Source organism: Varroa destructor, unplaced genomic scaffold (assembly GCF_002443255.2).
Source record: "Varroa destructor unplaced genomic scaffold, Vdes_3.0 BEIS01000005.1, whole genome shotgun sequence".
Classification (NCBI taxonomy): domain Eukaryota; kingdom Metazoa; phylum Arthropoda; class Arachnida; order Mesostigmata; family Varroidae; genus Varroa; species Varroa destructor.
This window is the reverse complement of record NW_019211458.1, coordinates 40,879,425-40,906,245: the sequence shown is the minus strand read 5'-3', so window position 1 is coordinate 40,906,245 and position 26,821 is coordinate 40,879,425. Positions and strand designations below refer to the sequence as shown.

Sequence of the window (26,821 nt, the reverse complement as noted above, 5' to 3'; positions counted from 1 at the left end):
TTGTTCAAACTTCACAAGAACACCAAATCTCAGGCAGACAGTATGTTAAGGCACAGGATTTATTTCTATGTACATCTGCTCTTCGATAATAACTAGTGAGAATCCACGATTCCATTAGTACGTAGGCAATTATCTTAGCTATTAGTGCGCGCTTTATGGAAGTAGTTTTCGAACCAGAGAGAAGTTTCTGCTCGGAGGAGCTAAACGTGCTGCTTTCGGCATTTTGTCACAATGAGAACTGATCTTTTCATATACTTACTCACCTTACTACTACTACTAACTGCTAAGATCGCCCAAATATATTGGACAGGTAAAACAGAACTTAATCAAAATAGATGTTGGAAGGGCTATTCAGAAATAGTCCTTCCAACAACTTCCGAAAGTAACTCCACAAGTTTGGCAAACATGGTAAAAAAACAGCTGAACAGTCAACGTACAGCAAATACACCTGACCTCACGTCAGTGCCACGTTATCAACCACTATCACCGGGATATATATGACGGTCTAATGTCTCTTTTGTAACCGTAACAAAATAGTGTCCCGCGCTTTCTATAGAGTGTCGCATCTACATAGCCAATGCATCGTTTTTATTAAGTAGCAAGACTTAAATTAAAGCTTTTTAACTTTGAACACTTTGAAAAGCACTACATATAACATATATGTATATATAGTGTTAAAGCGTTATAACCGAAGATAACATGAAGCAACGGTAACATTGATATTTAGTTCTCGTGAGAGCTATGCAAATCATCAATGTCGCTGTTCGGTCTGCGAAATACAAAGTGTAATAACACTTATATGATGCAGGAACGAAGTAAACCTTATTCAGCCGTCTGCAGAAAGATGTATTCTCAATGGGCCGGATGAAAGTCTACCTGCCGTAGTTCCTGACGCTAGTGTCAAGTAACAGGCTAAACGTGGTAAGCCATAGGACCACTACACAGACAGTGCTCCAGCTTCACCTAATGCGCGTAACGAGTAAGGATACAACTATAGGGAACCGCGTACAAGGAGAGACATGCCGATAACAACTGATGCGATGGTCTTCGGTCTCTGAATAGTCTCAGAACATATAGATGGAAGCGCGAACATACAAATTAGGAACGTTAATAGAGATGTATCAAAATCGAGCTCTCACGAAGCTAGAACATCTCGCATCGTTTGATCTCAGTCATAGTTACGCCAGTCTAAACCCATACGCGCATTTGTCAGTAAGTTGATTATACGTGTCCCGTATAAGTTGTTCGACTGTGTGGTGTCCATGTCACGGTTACAAATAGGCCGGTTGAAAACTTTCTCAACCAGAGCATTGTAACGCACGAATCTAAAGCTAGACATGCAAGTAGGGCTTGGTAAATTGTCTTGCAAGCTTAAATCGCTCTCTGGAACATAGAGCAAGTCAAAGGTATTATAATGTTTCAGAGGCGATAACCTGAGGCTCATTTTTGTTATTTTCAAATCAGAAGAACTTGCTTATTTAGCCAGAGGTCATGTTATTTAAATAAGTCGACACACTTACGGAAAATAGATTATAAACTTCTCGCAATTTGCATTATGGTGCTGACTAACCGTCTTTTTCATTCTTCAACGATTATCATACGGTCTTCAACGAAGATCATAAAATAACATTGGCGTATCTCTTTCGCGATAATTGAAGGGGCGTTAAAAGCCTATCTATCCTAATCTTTCTGCATCTAACTTCCGATTAAAGCTTTTAAACTCCTGCCGAAGAAGCGTATATTATGTTATTGGTATAAAAAAAGCTAGTTTTCTACTCCCAAAAATAAGGTGGTAGTCTCCGATTAGGCATGTCAGACCAGACCCTATCTAGGGTAGGCCCAAATGTGTTTAGCTCGGTCCCGACAGAAGTAATTAACATCCGTCCCATAAACGTGTCAACGATGAGGTATTCTAGACCAGAAGTCGGTAACTTCAATGGAATTTGTCACCCTCTGCATCTACGCAGTGACAGTATAACGCGAAACCTAAAAAAATTATATCGTTAAGATCCAAAAAAAGATCATCTTTTATTTATCCACGTAAACGAAACAGCCCCAAACAGTCATGGTATACTCGACACGATATTGACTATCGCTGGAAACCAGCTTTAAGTTTATTCTCTAAATTATACGTAGAATAAGTGTGCTATGCTACATTTGTGTGTATGCAAATGTACGAGAAGTTAGAAACACCTGTCCACGTACAAAATAAAAATTGATTTCAAAGCATCGGGCAACACGGTACTGCACTTTGGTTAAATATAGAATCATTTATTCGTGATGAGTCAGCTCGATACGAAGGCTCGCGTCAGCACCAGATCAGCGATGCAATCGAGACGTTATTAAAATATGCGCTAACGGATGTTATTCTGCTACAAACCTGAATAGGAGAATTGAACCCTTGGTCAGGCCTACTTACAAAAACGGTTGTTCTAAAGCGAATACTTCACGAGGGTATTGTGCAATGCACGGTATTTTTTTTGACTATTTTTTGCGCAGCCCTGTTGAAATATTTAACACGATCAGATCTGTTACTACTGTTGTTAAGCGTTCCAAACATTTAGGGAATGAAGTGGCAAACGACATGTCAGGAAGTCATCGAAGTAGATCGAAAATTTTCCTCAGTCAAAACTGGACGATCTTTACTTGTCCAATATGTCGTACTAGAGCGTCCCATTAGCTGTTCTGCTTTTGAATCGCTGAGGTCATGGTAGAAGAAGTTTGGTAAACGCACAAATATATTTCCTGGACGATGGCAGTTCCATGGATTCTCATTTCATATGGCATATGCTTGGAGTTCGAAACCATAACGTGTCCATAAGATTAACAAGTAAACACGTTACCAGCTAAACTATCGCAGGGCCCGTTCATATGGATTGTTGGATTATGTGACTGGATTTTCTCTAGTACGAATGTATATGGGAATAAACTTTCCTGGGGCTTGCGGACCGAAAAAGTGTATCACGCAAGACGGTCATGCCTGATTTATGTTAAAAAATTAATAACGAATTTGATGTTTCACTTTGTGTTTGTAAAGCAATCATCATTTCATCAGAGGTTATCACTTAATTCATCACATGTAAAAATAACAACTTATTTGACCCGTTACGCTATGTCATAGCGAATAGCATAGTCCGTATAATAACACTAAAGCTATTGATTTGTCGTATTTATGTCCTGCCGTTGTTAGGCGGCGGTTCCAACCTGCCCTATTGGGGGCTTGTCATTTTATCATCATTACTAATGTACGTAAATTAGTGGCCCAGTGTAAATGGGAGTAATCGATCTTCCTGATCAAAAAATACATCGTGCAGAGAATGCTGTCAGACATTAGATTATTCATTCGCGAATTATATTTAAATTTCAAAATGTATATAGGTATTGAGTCGTTCTATTTTGTCACATACACATAGGAAGAGATTTCCCATTTTTCCCCAGTGTGTGCGGTATGTTTCTTTGAAAGCACCTCAAGCAGTAGTCCTGTACCTTCGTTCGAGAGGAGGCATGTTTGGTCAGACCTGATATATAAATACATAATGGTGGGAGGGGCGACCTCTAATAATGTGCCTGAACTAAATTGCAGTCTTATAAATGAGCGTATGATAAGCCATTTTTTTGTTTTTTTTTTATTTAGTTAATAAATCTAAGGGTACATCTACGGTGATTTATAATGTGTATATATATTCAGAGTTGCATATTTAACTCAAATATCAAAACCGATTTCCTTGATCGATGCGCCTACCTAGGTTCTTAGAGCCTACCTAGGTTCCAGTTGACGTAATGCTTATATCACTATATTATATGATCACCGAATTACTATATATGTAAGGGCTACTTTAGCAGTTACCTGCAATTTTCCCCCTAACCAAATCAATTCAGAAGAAATGAAGATGGAAACAAAAATGATAGCCGTTCTGGTTTTGAGGCTTTAATTTCTTCTATGAAATCCTATTAGCATTGAAAAATTGGCCATAAGACAATCAGAATATTGTTAAATAACTGACGGTACGATTTTGTCTGCCAGAAGCACGAGTATACAAATGAAAATACCGAGTTCCAAACAGATCGACTAGCCCATATCGATTTTCCAAGAAAATATAAAACGATCATTAGAATAAAAAGAAATTAAACTACGGCTATTTGCAAGGCAATGTTAAGTGAATCTATTATAATATATGATCGTATTAATTTAAGGTAGACAGCGGACTTTCCTTATACGGAGGGCCAGTATACCATTGTGCTATGTTTGTAGTGAAGTGGTGCTATTATACACACACCTGCCGGCAATAGTTGTTCCTGTCGAAAACCTCTTTCTGGCGAGTATTATGTATTTGAAGATGATTCTATAGAAAAATATTCAATCACTGTGTCCCTCAGCTCAATCTGACAACCATTTGCTTTTTTAACAAACCAGTTACTATGCCGGTAAGGTACTGAATGCAAAAACATGTTAGGAAAGACCGGTTTAATTTTCGTCTATAGTACGCGCAAAAAAAGATCTGTACTTAGTCTAAGCTATTGCCAATTGTTCAGTACGTCACACTATGTCAAAATTTACGAAACTTGTACTAATTAACGAAAGATTTAGTAGTTCTAAAGTAAATCCTGTTTTATTTGCATTTAAATCAAGGTAGCGACTAACAAAAAGTAGCTTTGGTGTCACTCGACCAAAGTCATGACTTCGGAGTGTATCATTAAAGTCTTCAATTCAAATGGCGACAGCGGGCGAAGGGGAGCTTTTAGCACTCGAAAAGCACGTCGTACATTACTAACGCACACATTTTAGATATTGTGCAGACGAGTCGGCTTTATTCGTTCCATGGATTAGTGAACAAATTGCTTATTCTCTCCGCACGATATTGCACAATGATGGTGACGACATGGCATATATGACGCCGGTCGTCCGGTGACTTCTGCACAGTTCGTTTATACTTTCAAATCAAGCGGAAAATCTTTGCAAAATCTGCTTCCCCATATGTATTACTGCTGAATTACACCACATCCAAAATTTTTAGCACGACAAGGTTTCCCAAAATGCTATCAACAAAGCTCACCACAGATGCCACGCGCCTCAAATGGATAATTCTGAGTAAAAGCTGGCAGTGACCCATTCTAAAATGTCCAGACTTGGACCGTTTTTTATTTGAGGCACAACATTTATCGAAATTGATAACTCAAAAAAAACAGACATCGAATAATGACAAATACATACCAAGAATATTGGATTTATTATACATACCCCAACCAATAGTATAGTAGGCTCGAAAAGGCGCACTAGATTTGAACACCTGGGTGGATACTTTTGAATGTAACAAATGGCCTTCCACGAACATCCAGTTGATCGCTGCATTAGAAGAATAGAGTTTGGCGCACAGTGTCACCTTGCAGGCCCACGGCTGCACCGAAGTCCCATAGGTGATTGAAGTTAGGTTTACCGTGCAATAAGAGACGAAATAGAGACAGTTATTTGTAGTAACGGGTGCAGACAGTACCTATCCAAATGTAAATTTGGATAAATATAAAAAATAAAGTTGTATTTTAGTAAGTTAGCTGCTAGACATTGGACCCTTTGTCAAACCCTTCAGTACGTTCTAAACACTTCTTCGAAGTTTAACTTCGTAACAAAGCAACCACTATAAAATGCCGCTTATTAGAAAGTTGGCAGGATTCCAGTCCGTTATTTGACAGTTTTCGTTTTTTCGGTAAACCTTTTATCGCTCGATAGCTCACGTCTCGGGAACTAGAGGCAGGAGGAAGCGACTACCAAAGCGTCCTTTCTTTCCAGCTTCATTTGCAAGGCTGCATCAGTACATAAGAAGGGGAAACTGTAGAAAGAAGAGGGCGTCCCAAACGGGTCGTTTGATCGGCTATTGTAGCTTGAAAGAATTTCGGCTGCAGAGATATTCACTGGCTGAAACAGTAGATTGTCAAGTTCATCAACCATCTCGAGATACGCTCAAATTAGCTTTCCTCACACGAGTTTTGAGGTTAACATATATGTTATGGTAATAATCGTTTAAGAAAGTAGGGCTTTCGCTAATCTATTCCATTCATGATTAATCATTTTTACGAAACAACGTTGGTAATGTTTACTTTATCTCTTTTTACTTAGAGCACATTTTAGTCACAAGCATGGGTTTCAACGCCCATATATATATATATATATATATATATATATTATATAGCATTGACGGTTATGTTGTAGCTTATTACGTCCCACCTTCCAGATGCAGCTATTTTACCGTTATATCTAGATTAACACACATCTGAGTCACACACCCAGGCCACTATATATGCGTATTAGTAGCGACGACTATTTTAGTTAGAATTGAAGACCCAAAATATCTCGTATGTGTGAGATCAACTAACTTACCTTTTTCGCTTAACATTACACAGGGCAAAGGCACAAAATTAGAAACATTTCTAAACGAAAAAATGATGATTCGGCTGTCATTTTCTGTTGGCCTGACGTGTTGTCCGCGATTTAAATGTATTTCTTGTTAACTTATCGGTTAGATCGATTTATGTTTGTACCTAATGTTGTACAAAACATATACACATATGCAGACGATATTTTTTGTACTAAACAGCTCGTGTCGTAAATGAAACTTAAGTTTCAGACGTACACCGGGTCTTCTGGCTGAATGCCCTTAATCATAGTAATCTACTACAATAGAAAAGGTAGAAGCATCAGAATGGATGGAATCCAGGTTTCACGTCAATAGATACAGCTGTTACATTCTATCGTGCGGTCCATGTCACGAAAGCGCAATCATAAATAAGGTACCGTTAAAGCGAGGCACTAGTTGCTTCATAAGCGAATTATAACAATGGAGAGCGTTGGCAGATCAAGTGTACTACGTACGCCTTGAGATGACCAATGGCAGTTGAAAAGTTTGCCCACCCTTTATATCTTTTCGACACCTCAAATGTGAACTTTGTGTGTAATTTAGGCTCGAGTAGACTCAGACATTGTGAAGTTTTCCACTTGTGCAGAATCATATATGGCACTGTAGTTCCCTGGGTAGGTTTATGGAACATGTACATACATCAACTAACAGGAAAAGTGAACCGAGAACTAAAAAGAAATCGACCTAAAAAGTCGCCCATTACACCTTGCTCAAAACATGGATGCCAATGATTCAAACGGGGCAGAGGGGCATCACTATAAAAACACGAAACAAGTTGTACAATTTCTATGAACGAGTCTAAAATCTAAAAAAGTAAACGTTACGTACATTCCCATAAAACAGTTTTTTGAACCTTAAGCTTCACTATAAGGACCTTGATATTTCAACGAGAGTATCTAGCGTTTGAAGTTTTATGCTGATGTTTTCACTGGTGGGACACTGTTTAGTGCCCCCCTGAACAATATGAGGATTTGAAACCAGCAGGTCTCGTGTATATATAATGGACAATTCAACATCGACCTAGTGAATGAGCTGAGGTATTAATTGCATTTCGTTTGTAGGCCAGAGCAGTCTATGAACACCTTAAGTTACATGAAACTCTTTAGATATAATGTTATTACTTGTCTATCTCTACCAGCAGTAGCGATTAACATGAGGTTGGCCCACGGCGCTTGTACGAACTTTAGCGCTTGGATTTTGAGCGTTTATATAAAGCCTTAAAGCTCTATTTTATTTTAATTTAAGTTTGTTCTCTCTTATTTATTCGGCATGTCGGCAATGAAAGATAATAACTGTTGGACACGTCGTTCTCCATTAAATAAATATGCGAATCATGTTATTTCTATGAAACCTAAACTGTTTTTGCCGAGATTTTTAGCAAAGTAAATGAATTTTTTGATAGGATATAGGGTTGCCGCTCGTCTAACTCTTCCAGCAGCAGCAATCAACATAGTAAAGGACTAGGTACATAACGTTTGTACGTGATTTGATAGTTATAGTTCAGGTACTTTGTCACATATGGAATTGCAAGACAAACACGAAAAAAACCCGTTACTGCGTTGAGCGATCATGATGGGTTGTAAGGAAAAAATTGCTGCTACATGATGCATAGTGAAGGTGCAGAAGTACTAGATGGCTAGTGGACAAAAAAAGTTAAGCGAAACCAGCCATGAAGAACCTTTCTGTCGTTCGCTTCTAATCGATTTTACCAATTTGTTTATTTCCTTAACTATATATCATGGAATATTATTGAACTCTGTAAATTTATAATATAAGGATGACTCTCATTCATGCACTTATTTACGTTGATAATATTACTCGTTATCCGCTCATCCGCACCCTAGCATAGCACGTTAGTTTCCTGCGTCATCTTATGCCCAGCCGACTATTACCGTTTACGAGCAAATGTTCATAATATCTCGCCCTAGTGCCTTGTCTTGTACAAGTAGTAACCGCTAGCTGTTACTCATAGTCTTAAATATATTGTAAACGCAATGAGCGTTCGCCAACTTGTAGTACCTGTCGAAACGATGATTGCAATGCATTTTCGGTTTATAGATACTCGAGTAATTTAAGGGAATTATAGCTTTTTCATATTGTATTTCTACTATCTGTAAAATACCCATATCTTTTCATGGTGGTGCCGTATTTCAAGTCAAGATCCGCTTTAGAATTTTTCCAGATCTGAACGACAACGCGCTTCGTACCACTATCCACGTCGACCTACCCCGAATTTCGTTAACGGTTCAAATATGGCTTCATCTTCACCGTTTGCGGCTTTTTTTTTGACTGAACATATTGATGACAATCCGTGCAGTCCCTCCACGACAGGACCTTACGGTATGAGCTGTTATTATTATCGTTTTGCACGCACGATGGATGACTGTGCGAATGTATGTTTCGTCGTCGACTAAAAGCGTTTAAGTCAGCTGGCTAATGTACGTCAACTCGAGCATTTTGTCTGCGACTGCATTTTCGTGTGAATCAAGCTATTCGTATACAACGCTCCAGCAAACAGCCAGGCCGCATAAACAAGCGCAAGCCACGTGACAGGCTCTTTAAACCCAAAGAACCAGCCGCCACTGTCCGCCGATAAAAATAATAGGACCCACATTACCTTGCACATCATAGGCGCGTCATTGACATGTACGACGCCGCTAAGTCAAGCTACTCAGCGCAGCAATGGCGTCAGCCAGTAGCGCCGGCAACTTGTGTGCCAATGGTTTTGCTTTGTCTTTCTTGACCACGCCAATCACCTTGTATATGGTCGCTGTCCTGCAACTAGCGACTGATATTCCCCCAGGTCGTTCCAAATGTGAAACCGTAGGATACTGGTTGTGGAGAAGCCAACTCAACAATCGAGCGTGAATCAGCTGATAGCACTAAGCAAGTACCCACAAAGCCCGTTTTGGGACCTGATCAGGGGTTTCGACATTGGCAACATGAATTACCCGCTTACCCTTGAACAGCTTGTTTTAAATTGATTCAAAGAAGAAGCTTACAATGGTACGTTCTTCCAGTGTACCGGTAGTAAGGTCGGCCAAGTACATCAGGCTTCTCCAACAGTTGTTTAACCGTGTCCGAAATTCAGTGATACCAACGACCGGGTTGGATGTTCTATTAGATCGGTAGCCGCCAATGTACGGAACACCGCACTGTCCCGTAAACTTGTCCGTATCTGTATACGATAATGTGTAAACGAGAGCACATACCTACGAGCCCATTGAGCGTTGCTAGTATTAAGTCAGTGTATGAGCAAAATTGCGAATCAACAACGTCTTCTTTGCTTATCTAAATACGCAAACCACCATGGTCGTGCAATGTTCTTTTCAAGAATAGGTGTCGATCCGTCGTCACGTTGCTGATCGTTATGGCTGTATCTATAGCAGCATCGATGCCATAATGTCATCAACATAAGACAAATTGGCCAGTGTATCCTTTTAGCTAATTGCTCGATGCCTACTAATTTACTACTAACTCAACTACTATAGTTTTTCCCTATTACATTCTTGTGCTTTCGTACCGTCCTAGATATATAATACAGGTTTAGCGAATAATGTCGGATACGGTCAGTAGTTTCTATTGTAAAGACAAGATGGCAAGTTCACTATGGAGGAAGGGCTCACACTGCCGGTATCATCTTCAGCTTATTGGATATTAGACAGTTTTTCTTAAAGAAAAGAAGATAATTTCGCTGGGCTCTCGTAAATTATATTTTGATGAAGTATATAATTTTTCCAGATACTGGGTCAGTTGAACTAAATCGAAAGTTTGGCTTAAAATCATGTCAAATATGTGAATTTGTGGATATACAAATTCCGCTAGGAAATCGACAAGCGATTTCTCTCTCAGTAGATATCCACATAACATAGAAGGCATGCAGTCAGTGTATTTTAATGAATGCCTTGCCTCTCGCCATTTCTATGTCTATTCCTGGTCTATGTGGGCAGCTGGGCATCACCGGTTGGCACAAATCACTGACAAACTATCTGTGCGCTAGTTGAGCACGCGTCGCAAAACAACGCGTGACGAGAAATCGGGAAAAAACATCCAGAGATATTGGTCCTTACCACATTGCTTGCAGGTCTGCTCGAGCGGTTTCCGTTGAAGATAATTGCAGTATTTCCCGTCGTTGTGCCAATGACATAAGCGGTTGAGAGACAAATTGATGGATGTGGTACTGTTGCGGAAAGTAATCGTTTGGAATATCGAAAGAATCATTGAGTGCTAATAATACGAGTTTTTGGATGCATATATTGGTTGTGCGGGCACCGAACTGTAAACAGTTAACACTATATGACAGGAAATCATGTCAGATGCACGTTTAAAGCGATATATAGTTTGATTTGCTGACGCGATAAACATACAGGGTTGCAATCACTTCTTGACGTGCAGCTCGAGCCATCGTACCGTGACGTTATGTCACTTGGTCGGCATAGAGATATATTTTTTCGCTAGTTTATATGTACTATGTATACGACATAGTAAAGGCACCAGTCATCACGTGCTCTGCGAATCCTTAACAGAGCAAACGATTGATAGCATGCTTCATAAAGACTTTAGCATAATGATTTACTTGAATAGACACAACATTGACTTAGATCCTAGAACTAGTCAAAGACTGCGGGATCTGGAATCTGGCTGGCGATCGTAGAAAATAGAAGACAGCCACCTATATGATAGTATTGTCGTATATTATTATACTAGGGAGATAGCATTTCGAGTCAGAAGAAAAGAACTGGAATGTTTGCAAGGCTGCCCAGGAACTTCGGCACAGAATACCTATCCGACAGTGTGACAAAGATGCAAACTAATCGTATAGTGGGTACCAAGTGAATGCAGGATCTAAAATCTTGCCAAGTTTGTTTTTTTTTCTTCATTATATTATATGGACGTATAGGAGGCGTGTGTAAAGCACTTTTGGATTCGCGTTAGAAAATAGTTGCTAGTATAACGATTTTTTTAAACATATTCATACAGCTTTATGATTGTTTCGAATCAAGAAACAGCAAATACTTACAAACTGGGTTGCAATAGAAACGAGTCGTGCGGATGGGAAGATATATCTGACTACAACAGGCGCAGCGATGAATAGTAGTGAAAATGAATGCAGGCCAAGTGCAAATACCAGTTGGGTGTGTACACGCGTCCGAGAACAAGCCAGAGTCCTAGAAGCAGATAAAGCACTTCACCTTAAAACAATAGTGCAGTCTAACGATTGTCCTCGCACACAATCCCTTCTCAAATATAAAAAAAAAAAATGTAATGCCTAATCTTGATAAACTCGTTAGGCAGATTTGTAGTAAAACTCAGTTCCAACTGAGCCATGCTAAAACTCGACGATGCGCCCTTGCACGTTAGGCGATTCAGCGCCTGAAAAAATACGCTTTTTAGCTACCTATAGGTACGTTTATTCTTTGTAGTTATTGTTCTCGAAAGCCGTCACGTTCTTTTGGAATGGCAAGTAAACTAGGCAGATATCTAGAAAAAGACCGTAGTTGGCCGGACATCCTGCAATGACTGTACCAGGACGATCCTTCTTTGTCGTGTAATGTTTGACGTTAGCCTTCACGTGAGATGACCAATAATCAGGCAGGTTATGAGAGAGACTCATAATGAGCACACTAAAAAATCTGAATTCGGGCGATGTTCTCTTTTTCCCGTAAAAAAAATAGCAGCTTAAGGTGAACGTAATTGCAAATTTCCTACTAAAATAAACCATTGTATATTATAATGATTGTTATATCATATAACTACGAAGTAGGCCATGACTAGACCTCTCTCTAGGTCTCTTTCTTGTATTTGACATTGGCATTTAGTCCGAAAGTTTGAATAAAACGCAGATAGTTATTTTTAGGTACAATACGACCTATTCATCGCTAAACGCTTATAACAAGGAGAAGCTTTCAAGCTTTTTTTTTGCACCTCCTCAAAGCTTCTGACAGTATCGGGCTGTCATTTATTAGTTGCCCGTCCATTAACTGACTCCCTTTTACCAATAGTCCTATTGACATTTTTCTATAGGAGAGATGATTTGTTTCAGGGTAAAAGGAGCCTTTCGTCTAAAATAATGATCAACACTGGTACAATAAGTTAGCTATAGCTTTTATACGAATTGATATGATTATCTATTCGAATATAGACGTAAAAAGAGCTACCGCTGAAAAAGATATTCGTTGCTCTGTTATTTGGTCATGATTAGCTCAGCTCGTACGTAATCTGTAATTGTGGCTACTTCAGATCTTAGATATTGCAAGCTACGAACTTCAGAAGCTTGAAATTTCACGTACCGAAAGTATTGTCAACCGAAAAATGCCATGGAACAATCGAGTTTCTTTAATCAACTTTTAGCTATTGACGCTACTTACCTTGTCGATCTTGTTTCGAACCTGAAATTTTACCTCATAGTCTCATAGTTAAAGACAGTTACGTTGACTGGTTCAGGGTCTGACGTAACTGGTAGCGACCGAAACAAATTTTAGTGTACCATTAAATCGAACATGGTGCTCCATTTGGCGCGATATCCGTGCGGAACGTTATTGTGATAAGATTCGGCGGTAAGGGTTTATTTATATGAGCCGGCCACGAATGGTTCCTGTGTGTATCTAGAGTATGTCGCTAAAATATCGTAGGTTACTGGAGAATATGACTATAGTTATTGTAAAAACCACACTTTCAATTGCTACGAGATTAAATAGGAGGTGTTGCTATCACATAATACGACACTATGGGCTTAGTTTTTTTTTTAATTTCGCATTTTATGCCTGTCAAGTACCATCTGGAATTTTTCGTACGTGTGATTTCAAAGCATTGCTTCTAATCGTGGCACGCGTATATGTCGGAACATTCGAAATATTTTCGTCTATGTCAAAGGAACACATTTCACACTAACAGTTTTACAATACCTAATATTGTAGAAAGCTTTGCTTCATACTTTTTTTTAATATCTGCTTACTCAAGAAGCGACGTCTCATATTCATGGGGTCGCAAAAAGAGGCGGCTGTAAAAAAATAATGCATTGTTGTAATGTTACGAGCAATATCTAAGGCTTTCAGTTTTTTGCACATTGCACACTGCAAGACAATTCAACCTCTACTACTAGCAGCTACAATACAATTCAAAGTATTTATTGATTTCGAAGTATTTCGTTGTTTTTTTTTTGCCAACAGGTCGCCGTTCGTAAGTCCGATAGAAATACGTAAATCTAGCAATCGATACATTCTATTCTAGCTGCTCAACAGTATCCCCATTAATGTGCTGTTACAATATACTAGCGGATCCTTTTGTATCGCCTATTTATGTGTTAGCTCTTGTTTTCAACTTCCTCCAAGTCGCTAGTCGTACAAAAAATAAGATCGACCCCCTGTTGTTTTATGATAAGCATTCACTTTCTCGTAAAATTTTCACAAAAAAAAAGACTTTGTTTTTACCTACAGTTTCCTTTCGTCGAGGAGATTCTGCCTTTTCTATCTAAAATTTCGCTTACGCTACACATTTATTTGGCCGGGGCGCGAAAATCGTCGCTTGCATATGATCTGGCTTCCCTAACGTCACGCTCAGGCAAAATCTTGATTTCAAATTTTAGGCGAAACGAGCCAGCTGTACATGCCGAATTTGAAGATGCAGAACGGGTTGATTTTTCACTGGCGGAACTTGCTTTCTGTTTAAGTTTTCCTAGTTCGATTTAACCGGGGTTAATCATTTCTGATAAAATGTGTAGTTAAGGTGTCGTGTGCATTTGCATATCATTGTCACATTTAGAAGATACAGGGTGACGCTTGCCGAAATCCGAACCCCTTCAAGTACGTCCCAGCAGTGAAACTTTCTCCCAGTAGAAAAATCCCACAAAGCTTCTGCCATACGCCATTAAAAGTTAACAGTAACGTGATGCTGTCTTCCTGGGTCGGTTATCCAAAGCCCACGGGGTCCGTAGAACAGAGAAACATCGATCGCACAAAATCATTTTTGCAATGTTATCATATAGATAATCGATATGCGCCTATCTCTGCTTCATAATTGAGTTAATCCATTGTACACCATCGGGCTAAAGGTGGACACGTGTATAATCACCAAGGCCGTCGACTCAGAGCGCACATCGTGATCACCAAGCCGTGACCCTTACAGAATCTGGCGCACATTGTATTCTAGACAATGCGTTAGCACAGGTAGAACTCGCAAAAGAAACTATCTATTTAATAGAAGAGATAGAATGCCTCACAGTATCTGTGCTAGAAATGTTTGTATAGTATAATATTGGAATACTACATCTTCCGGCACTTGGTCCGTTCGATATTCCTTTATTCCCATGCCGTTGTTCTTGCTTATTCTATGTATCACTTTTTTTCTTTCATAGATTTCGCATAAGTCATTTACATGGTACTTCATGAAGGTTACAATTTTGCACAAATATTCTTCTTTACGGTGTCTTGCGGAAACCTTATTTAACCTTGAACGAAACCTTAAATATTTTTAGAAAATAGCGCAGACAAGAGACGTCGATCTGCGGTTTCGTCCATAGTTCACTAGGTATCTTCCGTTGACGAACTTCAGCTTGACATATAAAAAAAACCTGTGAAATCGGCTGTTAACAGCCAAGCGTACTTACTCGTCAGCGCTTTCATTCTCACAGTGTTGCGTTTTCCTCTATAGGGTTTACTCACTACCGTAAATCGAATTGTTTTCGTCATCTGTACTCGGTTACTTCTAGTAGCTTTTTTTTTTTTTTTTTTTTTTTTCTCTAATATCGAAGATTCTGTCAGGACGTTTTGTCAAATGAGCAATAGGTATTTTGCCATTTATCATTTTCTATGCGAAACAAACAGATAATCTATCTTTATTATCGTTTTGATCTACTTGAAATACTGTTATTTAATTAGTCTAACGAATGAAATATCGTCCTGATATCGATTTACATCAACCAATAGTGTATCTACAATTTGCTGTTAAATGCAAGTGGCCTAAATTTAATAAGCGGCGGTTTGTGGTCATCACAAAATACGTTTGTTGTTCTTTTTTACTAGCTGCATGATAAAAATATTTTGCCCTTTCTAAATTTGTCGAGAAGTTATCGTTTTCGTTGGCTAACTAATCTATTCGAGCTTTGCTCTAAAATTTGCACAAGCTCTAACGGTGCTATTCGTTCGCTGATACTGTAGATTATGAATTTGGAAAGATGTCTGTTCATCGATGACTTTGTCTGCTTTATCTGGTAACGCATATGGAGTCTGCCTTGCTTTCCTAAAACTGTCTTCCAGATTATTTATATAATATACGTTTAAAACATTCAGCTTCATTTCGCAAAGACAGGTTCGGTCCAAATTCAATTTTAACAGTTTTACTCTTTGCTTTTTATTATAAGGATATGAATTTATGTTAATAAAGCTATGGTAAGATTATGGTTTATATATGGTAGTGATAAATTTAGTATTCCTTTCATGGAAAGTAGATAATTTAGTTTTTCTGTCAATTTTTCACTACAATTTATAGACAAATTGAAATTAATTTGTCTCTCGCTTCTTCAAGCGTACGGATATCCATAGATATTTAATACGACCAAATTCAAGTTCACTTACTAATTACAGTGTTGATAATGTTATTTCGAGGCGAGTTCATCTGCCACTCGGTCACGTCTTTGAAGTTTTCGTATTCGTCAATCTCTGTCGATATGCAGAAGCTATGTGACCTTTCCTGTGTCAGTAAGGACAAACAAATATGGCGTCGTTCATTTCGATGTCCTTTCCTATTGCATCGTATCTCGTAACTAGTAATTTTTCTTTAATTTAGTGTTTTGCTAATTTGACTTATTTGTTAGATACTCTTCGTCATTTTATTGAATTCTTTTAATTAATTTAATTTAAAGGGATTCTATTGAATTATACTGTAACCGTTTTATTTCCATTCATACGTTCGAGTCGCAGCCTCTGGAGCAATCACGTATGTCTGTGTCGCTATGTAGAGTCGCTGGGTTGGCAATTCTTGAGGTTGTTTCACGTGTTCGTTACTGTACCGTTGTTAATCAGGTGTTCTTTTAACGTTTCATAAACATTTCTTCATTGCCCATATTGTGGTACGATGCCAAAACTAAGAAAATTGACTATATATAAATCTGTGTAATACAATATTGGAATACTACTCATAAACTAGAGAATATCAGGACAATTGCTTCGTCTGATACGCAAGTGCCATTTTACAGCTAGCATACACGAGCAAACATGCGGTATAGATGGCCAACGATAGCGTGTAACGACGAGATAGAAAAGATCTGGTCGCTCACTCGTAGCAGGCCAAGATAATCTAAGGCACGTTTTTTAGATTGAAGCCCTGATATTTCAGTAGGAACACGAAGTGCCAGCCCTACTGAGCCTCAATATATGTACACTATGTGTATACAAATGTATATACAATATATGTATCAAGTATGCACAGTATAGACGGTGTACACAGATCTAATCTCCTAAGATCCCCATTACATGTGAACACCTGACCCGATCTTTCCTCTCTTGGAAGGTGATAGCAGCAACGATAATAGCCGTCAATACCTTCCGGGAGTTTTCAACCAATTTATCTGCATAGGATAATCTACGAAATGAACTATGTTAGATTTCAACATAGTCCATATGTTCAATCGTATGTTCGCTGCAAAAACAGGCCTTCTAAATTGAGAATACTCTTTTCAAGCTTCCACACTACGCTGGTTATAAATCTCCAACAAAAAAAAAAAGAACAAGCAACGAGTTTTGGCTTTGCGCTGTGGTATCACTGAAATAGATATTCCTGACCTAATTTCTATTCGAAAAGCATCGTCTAAAAAATCTTTACTCATCAAATTATGTTCACTACCACAGTTGCACAGTTATTATTTTATCTATTTTTTTGGCTAGAAATATTGACTAGTAATATAAAAGCCTTATTTTTTTTACGACTTCGATTTGCATCTTGCGTCTAACCGTCTTTTGTCCGTATGAACTTCTGAACAGCGAACATGATTATGGCAACGAAAACGTTCCTGTTCATGTAATACGTGCAAATTTGACGGTGCCCTTGAGACGGCGCATGCATAGAAGTGACCGCTCGGTTTCTGTTGCCCTCTAATCACACAAATTTCCCACTTCCGACGACGTCAGAGACAATTTGCGATACAAGCCAACGACTTGCCCTTCACAGCCGATTATGTCTTCACTCAGGAAATTGTTCCGGGGAACATTCTGTGTCTTCCCTTAATGAAGTTTGTAAGATACATCCTAAATAAACTGACCTGCCAATATGGTAGTAAGTTAGTTGTTGAGTCCTCTTTCAACTAAGTTTACAGCTAAAACGTTTAACGTAATGCATCTACATGAAAATGTGAAATGCATGCGGCCAATGTGTAATTTTAGTAGTTTTATACTGGAGTTTAACATATGCATATATCTAAACATGCTCAAATCCGATCATGACGGCCTACACTATCGTTGCCAGATGTGTCTTTCCTACACGTCGTCTTCACATATAGGTACGTATATCTGAATAGTAAAATGGCACCACATATTCAAACTTTACGGAATTTACCACACGATTAACGACCGTTGTTCGGATGTTGACGTTGTGTCCCTTCGATTAAAGCTGAGCCGACGAAGTTCTCCGTGTTATTATGCTCTTCAATCCGATGTAACTTAACTAGCCGAACTCTGTGTATATGCTGATAATATAACTTTACTACAGTACAGTGCGAAAAGTGGAACACTTCGTGTTGAAGACTGTGCAGTTTAGGTATTGGTCACAAGGTGTGCATGTTATTAGCGAATAAACGTATTAGAATAACCGATGTTTGTACAATGGTTAACCTATAGGAGAGGTTTAAACATTTTAAAAACATTACATGATTTACATTTTATGGAAGCCAGGCTACTATGATTGACGGACTTCAAGCTAGATTGCGGAGTCCTTATAAATAACCTTTTTTTTTTTTTTTTTTCTTCTTAAATTTAAAACGCCCTCTAGTAGCATAATGGCAAGGTAAAATCTTGTCTATCAATCTACAGAATTGCCGTTGCTCTGCGGTGTAATAAGAATGGCTAATTTAAATTCGTTCCAAAAATTATTCCGCCAAACTGGCGTTCGATGATCTATTCATACCGACGCACACATTAGCAGACGATTCGTCATTAAATGTCGTATATACCTGTGTGCATATTGAGTTGACAGTCATCGCAGATCAAGGTATAGATGTACGTAGTGTACAAAAACTGCTCGTATGGCTTATTTTTGATATGATACAGTAGTTTGCTTAATGGTTAAAGACCCTATTGTAGAGCCGTCCTGCTGTTTCGGGAAAGCTGGAATCGACCCTAGCACGGGACTGTTGATAATATTCGGGATGAATAGAAAGAGCGCCTAGGCAGAATTAGTCTCTTTCAGAGCTCTGCGCCCGATCACCGTGGCAATTTTAAGAGCATGCCAAGATTCTCTATTTGCTCCTTAAAAAAAAACGGCTGAAATTCCTCGGTAAACTTGTTCAGCCCGTGAACGCCTCTTCGGCTTAGTTCCTTTCAAGATGGAGCTATCCGACGTCACGCCGCTCGTACGTACCTGACCGTTCGCCAGCTTTTAAATATGAAACCGCCTTGAGATAAATCGATACCGTTCTCAGTTCGTCGTCGTGCAGAATATCCAAGAGTAACAACTGCTGTTTCTCATATCGTATATGTATCGTTATACGTCTTCCGTTGTGTCAGAGCAACGCATACCACAAAAGAATAGGATGCAAGTATGTCGAATTATCGACATATGCCGAATATATATATTCTAGCTACCTTCTTATCGTTTACTACTTGGCGTAATAATCGTCCAAATCCATAATGCAATCGTGTAATGACAATGTATTTTGCTTTTAGGTAACATTGCTTGTTTAAGGCTATACCTGTTTTTAAACCTTTCATTCATTCATTGTACCTCATACGTTCCAGTGTACTTAATTATAATTATAAATAACTGCAATGCAATTAAATTTTCCTAAACGTGCATTTAGTACTAACAAGCGAAGAGTTGTGGTCGGACTATTCTGAGGTGCTCCTTTCTTAACACAATCTCACAAAATATTGGCTGGTCTCTTCGAATACGACCGTTTAGTTGCTGGTTCGTATTTTTAACTTTATTTGCACCGCGCTTCCAGAAATCACTTTTGCCGTTTTTTCTATTATCATCTAGCAGGCATATTTCTAGACGCTTTCTTATAAACTTCTCGAAAACTGACGAAAAAATAAGTTTTCTTTATATAAACATAGCTTCTTATATTGACGTTACTCTTGACTCTTGTTATAATCTTCGTTGGCTTGGGGGCTAAACTGTCGGCTGGCGCTGGCTGTGCTCATCTGAGCCAGCTTTTACGATTTGTTCTGGGTGCTCAGTAATCGTATGTCGGCGTGCAACGCAAGCAGCGTTTGTTCAGGCAAGAAATGCAACCACCCTTGCTGATTTTGGACCAAGGACTGGTCCGAAACATTCCGATGTACCTGAGTGCGCTTACAAATCGACTCGGGCCTTTATGAATTGACCAAACTCATCACGGCTACCCGTCCCAGGCTGCGTAGTCGCGCTGACTATTCCCGACAGCCGAAATTTGTTTTCTCGGTTGCCTGCTGTGGTAAATCTCCCAGCAAATAATACTTGCTTGTGTTATCTATTCGACGACAACGTTCTTGGACGCGTGTTTTGCCACGACCACCCCACGCTAAAGTTAATCGATTTAACTGAGGTCTATTTTTATGAAAGGTATGGACCTGGGAAGTATTACATACAGACTGGTAATTCTAATCTCTGCAAGCCACAAGAAGGTGCCATGGTACGCTCCATCACATCATCGTTCTGCTTCGAATGATATATATAATCATAAATGCATACATCGAAAATGCATCTCTATTGAGGGTTCATTTCAATTTTGCGCAAGCCTATAGGATATGATCGATCAACTGAATTTGTTTTATAGCGTATTTTGGTGAGTAAGATGATTCTCTGGTAAACTACGCGCGCAACTTTAAAATTATCAAGTTCGTCATACCTACGTTTCTCTCAAAGGTAATCGTTGATCCCATAATCGTGAAAACAATAAAATCAAATTCGGGCGAGTGATTATAAATGCCATCGTCACTAACCAGAACCAACGATGGGTCAGGTCAGCTCACTTACAAGTCTTCGGTGCACTAAACAATTTCGAGCACTTCTTAATATTGGTGTGCTCTAGGGCACGTAATGCGATGATGATTCGGTTAATTGTATGTTTTCATGATACCGATCTGCGAGATACGCTGCATCTAAAGGAAACTCTTTTCTTGCTTACAATATAGGAATTTTCTGTCAGATTAAGTTTTCGTGCCGCAGGTATCATAAATTGTTAAAGTGAATTTTGTTATCATATGCGGTTCTTCACATGCAAAAGGTGACAGCTATCACCCTTGTCGCTCGAACCTTCTCGGGTACGCCTAGCTCAAACGAAGTCCGACACCAATTTCGGCACAGCTGTACTAACATCTCAAATCAGTGTTAATCTATAGGAGGCCATATAAAATGGTAAGGACAACTTTCCGCTCGGTAGTGACGCCCTACAAAATCGCCATTGTATGCTGTTAACGGTGCAGTAGTACAATGCTGTTTTTCCAAATTTATTGCCGCTCATCGACCACAAGGACATCGGTTCCAGTGAGTAACTTTACAGCATTATTGTATACTCCTTCTCTTATCTTCGTGTCTCATTCCTGCGCCTGATAAAGGCCTATATAAACGGTCAAAAATATCTGAGAATAATTTTGTTCTATTATACGCTGTTGGGTTAAAGGTAGACGCGGCGACTCGTTAGGCTCTTCGGCGTATGGCGTACATAGGAAAGATTGCGGTCGATAAACGATGGTTCTTAGGAGAAAAAAAAAGGTAAGCAGGCCCACATTGCCACGTCTTATCCTAAATAATGCAACAGCATGGGGTAGGCACTTACTATTATCGAAGGACAATATCGATATGATTAAAGGTGCAAGGAAATTGAACAGTCTTACATGAACTAGGGTATGGTAAGACAAATTCGTTGTCTGACGTATAAAGACACGTTGGCAATTAGTACGCACACTCAAGGAAGCCGAACAAACAGACCACGCGAGTTTTTTTTTTATCCTGTAGCGATAAGGCAATACCGCGAATAGTTGGCGATGTTTTTAAGTCGAAGAAGGATCATTGGGTTTAGATGTGTACAATACCACGTAATGAACGACGTTAAGTTACAAGATAACTTAATTTTCTAGTTGTTTGTTGGCTATAATGTAGGCGTGCTGTATTAGTTATTTTTGACACTCTTCCTTTCAAGTGTTTGTGCTGCGACCCTTATGGACCCCGTATTTGAAAGCTATGAACAAGTCGCCTGTTTCGATTGCGAGCTGTCGTATGACGGCGATACTCCTTACACAGCGGTGTCAAACTAGCCCGAAAAAAATGTTTACTGTATTTGTACTTAGCATTTTCTGTGCGCAACCGCGGTCCGATGTTTATTATAGGAACTTGGTATTTTTCAACGTACAAATATTGGCTAGTAAGTAAAAAGTCTCACTTGCTTTTATTAATTCTTGTCAATGAAAACCTCTGAATAACAGTGATCTGATTGCAAGAAAATATTCCTCTTGATACAATGTGCACGAATCTTAAGAGCGCCTTTGAGACGATGCTATATGAGACTGACTATTCAGTCCGTATTGTCCCATCTTGGACGTCCTAAACAAGCTGGTCCAATACTGGGCCTGGGCTTGTAATGTAAAACTGGCAATGCATAATAGGAATGAAAGTTATAAAGTTTTATAAATCGCTTTCCATCGATTTAGAAAGTAATCAATAATTATGACTCAGTAATGTAGCATAATTGACGATCGGTAGTTCAAACTGGAGATGGAACGATCGCTTGGTCGACCTTATATATGTATATAGTTAAATATTTGTTACGCTAAGTCCCTCTGCTAACGTTTAACAAGCTAATCAACTTGGTCTTTTGTGAAGGCACTATAGTATCTCGGACATTGAGGTCCTCGTGCGCCTGTGTAATCTCGCGTCCCACCATTGTTTTTTGGCTTGTACGTATTCTATGGAATTTCGGCAAAATAAAGAGCATCCAAATTCTAGAAAAAAAAAACGCAATAAAAGTTTGACGAGACTTTGTTCGTTATTCTGTAAAACTGCCGTCTCTTTGTGGTCGAATGATAACGAATAATTTAAATTCGTTCCAAGAACAATTCTATATCAAACACCAGCGTGTTAATAATCTGTTTAAACCGCACTTTACTATCAGCAGCAATACGAGATTCGAAATAAAACCTCATTATAGCACATTATATATATAGTTCTATTCGATCTTATGACGAATACCCATGCGATATAGTTAGAGTCGGTTTGTTATTAAGTATATATACGTTATACTATCACCGCGGCTGATATTGATCCTGCACAACAACACACTCTGTACGACTATAGCCTGCACCAGCATGCAAGTCCCGCCTTTGTCCTCGTGGCTGACTGCATGTAGTTACCACCGGTGACCTTATATTTGCCTGTTACGGTAACGAGGCCTGGCACCCAAGGCACTTTACAGTAAATGACGTGGTTTTTTACATGGTGCAAACCCTTTTCGAAAATAAGGGAATATCAACTCTGACGAAATCCCACATTACACACAGTGCCGCCGAAAAGGACGGAAGACACTGTGTAAATATACTTGGCGCGGTCAGTGCTAATTAAGATTTCACGCGTCCTCATTACGTAAAGATTCATTCGGAAATGGGTCAGGAAAAAGCACAGATAAGCGTGCAGGCGAAGCTCAACCGACCACTTTCCAGTGGTATACTTCCATAGTTGATCTAATGTCGTGATGTCGCAAATAATCTCCTTGAAATCAAATATGTCAATATCTACCTGGCGATAACTGAGCATCGTCTCGCAACAACGCTCCTAGTCATCGAAGTGTGCTTTAACAACTGGACCTTTGGTTGTACGCCACAAAAACCTATTTCGCAGGATGAACAAAGCAACACCGAGAGAAATTCTATGGCAAAGCCCTTTCAGTTGCCTTCGTAAAGGCTTTCCGTCACCACTCGGATGAGCGATATGGACAAGGCAAGACTTCCATGAAATCTAGTAAAAATGCTTTCAACGATCAGATTTGCGTTAATTATCAGCTTTACGTACTCAATCAGTACACACAAGTACAGTTTTACCAATATAATAATAAGCTGCGAAGAAAGGCTATAGCTGACAATGGATATAAATGATTCATAATTGACATCACTGCCTGGAACGAAGGGTCGCACGTTCGAACCAGCGAAAACATTTATGAATAACAACCGTTTTAATGTGTGTTTTTTGTTTGTTTTTTTTTTTTTCGTTCTTTAGCGTTGCTTACGTAAACTTTAAAAAGATTACGGCTGCAATCGTGAGCAGAAGTAGTGAAATTAGCGATAAAGATGCCACGATCCCGGAAACGGCGACGGGAAGAAGTGAAGGCGCTTCAAAGGGGTACGCGTCCGGATCCTGAGGAGGGTGACAGTAGACAATAATACAATATACATTATTCATCTTCTTCGATATATATATATATACACGACCACGATGTTCGATACGATTAACATACATAGAATATCGATTGGTCGAATTGGGGTAAATCAGTTTTGTCTCAATACGAAGTGCTATAAAAAGAATATAAACGTTTGATTGATAGCTTATTAAGATGGAGATCGTCCCGTTTGTCTGCTTTACGTAGGATGTGGCGATAGGTTAAATAATGTGCATGCGCTATAATACTATTAAACCGCCTTGTAAACACAGATTTTATTAAGCTGTATGATACGCTATACAGAAACAACGAAGTGAATAGTTGATAATCATCTCCAGGTAAAAATGCTAACATCTTCCGTACAATCTTTACGCTTACTTAGTATCATAAGCTGCTATTTACGCAACGATTATAGTTCAACTTTTTCATACATAGATATTGTTTTGCGCAGAGTCAACTTATATCCGACCTTGTGGTGGCAGTGCTTCTGTGTATAATGTTCTCGGTCAGTTTGGCTGTAACGTCTCTTATTTTGAGGCTCTACGTACGGTAACAGCGCAGTAAAACATGTTTCGGAGGGTAGCGTACGGCGATTTTACCTAATAATTGTGACACTCTGGTGGTAAAATTTGCATAAGCTGCTGTCGACCATTTGTTCACCCTTCAAGTTGAACTCAAATAGGGGCAGTGGTGCATAAATATGCATAAAAAAAGCTTGCAGTAATTAGTGAATTAATTCCTCGTTGTGCACGTGTCCTTTTGTCTGTACGCTAACATAGGCACTCTCCTTCGTCGGCAATAAAATCTTCACGTACACTGTTGGATTGTCGTGTCAAGGAAAAGTTATTTCATTGTATGCCATATTCTGCCTAATTGAATTTATTCTGCTATATTTTGATTATTATGCTATTAATATGTATTTTGGTGTAATACTACAGTGTTATCTGTGCATCCCAGTTTTTAGCTAGGAGTTCCTTTATGAAGGCAGTTGCGTCTCTAATATTAAATCAGGACCTTTCAGGATCAAAACCTTTTTGATGGCGGAGACCTAACCGAACGAGAATTGTCTGTAAGTTTACTGGACAGATAATATAATGCGATTGAAATGCGTGCTTGGCTCGCACTAAATTGGTTCTACGTGTTTTAGCAATGCTTTAGATGCAACTCCGACGTGGACCTTTAGATTCTGACCATGCGGCTGAGAACTCGTTAGGAACGTTGATCGTCGTCCGATCAAATCCTTAATGAGGAACTTGTCTTCTTGCTAATGTTAGGGGCGCCTGGTGGTCTATGATCGAATCTGAACGTAGACACAATTTGGGGGCCACAATTGTCTGATGCGTCTGATGGCAACGCCGGAGGTACAACTTGCAACATTTAAGTGCTTCGGTCGTTGGAAAAAACTGTTTCTTATCAAAGATAAGCAACGCGATCGTATTTACTTAATGTATAATAAAATTAATAAATTTCACCTAACGTATAATAGGGTTCGAGTAGATTAATAAAACGACTTAGAAGTGCGGGTCATAGTCCGAAACCCTCGAAAGTTTGCTACACAGGTTTTCAAAGAGAAACTCTGCTTCGGGAGATTTTAGCTATTTTCATTCGTAAATACTGAGTATTTCAATTAAAATGGACAGTCACCACTAGTTCCTGCCTACTAATAGTTAAACCCATCCCATAGAATTTTGGAATGGAATCGAAATGTTTTTTCTAATAAATATATTTTCTCTATAGAGATTTTATTGCACTGATGTTTTCGCTTACCATAAGACCATATGGAAAGGTAAGCTTGTATGAACCAAATCTCATTTGTTCTTGTACTACGAGCCCAGAAAGGGTATGTATCCCTCTGTATAAAAATTGTCAATCGGTGCATTTTCTAAAAACTACTCCACCAGACAGTAATCGGCAGCCTATTATTTCCTAAACGATGTATTATTATCCATAGTATAATATAATTAGGTAAATGGCTATTAGATAAAACAATCTAGCTAAACACCCAATCAGCATAACATCTCATACAGCGGTCACCCAGCTTTCTTAATAGACATTAGATACAGACTCTAACAGGAAGTTTTCTCGAACAAAATCGTAATGCCAATTCGTATCTCATTGTTTCATATCGAGTTTAAATTCACGCAATACAATGATATGGGGGCTTGTGTTTTGAATGTCTTATGCTGCATACGCTCGGTATAATCCATAGCTAATGCTCAGGAAGCGAGAGGGATCGTAATTATAGCTGTTACTGACAAGTTATGTCGGATAGGACGCCCATACGTGTTTTTTTTTTTACTATTACACTGCACTCAGTCTATGCTAGCAGCGCCAGGACTTAATGGACTACTGGATGTATCGAAACTCTTTGTTATCCATTAGACTCACCAAGACCCAGTAGACGGTAAGATCACATAAAACTGATAAAAGGAGAAGGACATTTCAGATTCAACTCTAACGTCCGACCTACTCATGTGAACATTTACGAGTGATCTAACCTGTACTACCCTCCAGAGCTAATGTTAGAGAGATGTTCGGACGTAGCACCTATTTTTTTCAACAAGCTAAGGTAACAGCTAGTTAGCCTTTGATCTTCAAAGATAAGCTGAAATGAAGCATAGTTTCGCTTTTATCGTACTAATTAATATTCTATACAAGTCTGTCGGTGTCAGTAGCTTAAATGTAACAAACATCACAGCAGGTACTAAGTAATTTCGGGTCAAAATATATATTTCGAAAGTATCAAAGCAGTAATACTATAAAGGTCAAGGCTAGCTTTACACATGATAACGGGCTGAAACCTTATTGTCCAAAACATATGATATGTAGCAGAAAATAGTAATTCACTTTAAGTTTG

The 26,821-nt window shown here is 38.9% G+C and overlaps 2 protein-coding genes across 31 annotated transcripts in view; one reads left to right on the top strand and one right to left on the bottom strand.

The window, feature by feature from the left end:
- LOC111250935 (corticotropin-releasing hormone receptor 1-like) overlaps positions 1-26,821 on the bottom strand; it is an 83,986-nt gene that overhangs the window by 7,469 nt on the left and 49,696 nt on the right. For 8 of the 9 annotated variants that reach the window (XM_086989686.1, XM_086989687.1, XM_086989685.1 and 5 more), the window contains 3 exons: positions 11,431-11,578; positions 10,481-10,590; positions 5,240-5,396 (listed from right to left, as the gene is read on the bottom strand). In XM_086989686.1, the coding sequence (XP_086845812.1) occupies positions 5,240-5,396; positions 10,481-10,590; positions 11,431-11,578 (415 nt within the window). The remainder of the gene's footprint in view (positions 1-5,239; positions 5,397-10,480; positions 10,591-11,430; positions 11,579-26,821) is intronic. The other variant, XM_086989691.1, reaches the window with a different exon arrangement.
- The window catches only part of LOC111250937 (uncharacterized), a 48,782-nt gene continuing 30,853 nt past the window's right edge, over positions 8,893-26,821 (top strand). Inside the window, exons 1-6 of one of the 22 annotated variants that reach the window (XR_015328023.1) lie at positions 8,893-9,416; positions 17,387-17,901; positions 20,463-20,559; positions 20,824-21,083; positions 21,220-21,311; positions 23,805-24,143. Coding sequence is in view for 6 of the 22 variants with exons in the window: in XM_086989695.1 (XP_086845821.1) it covers positions 21,253-21,311; positions 23,805-23,927; positions 24,744-24,817; positions 25,123-25,154 (288 nt within the window). In the remaining 16 variants the exon portion in view is untranslated. The other 21 variants (XM_086989695.1, XM_086989694.1, XR_015328029.1 and 18 more) reach the window with 21 other exon arrangements.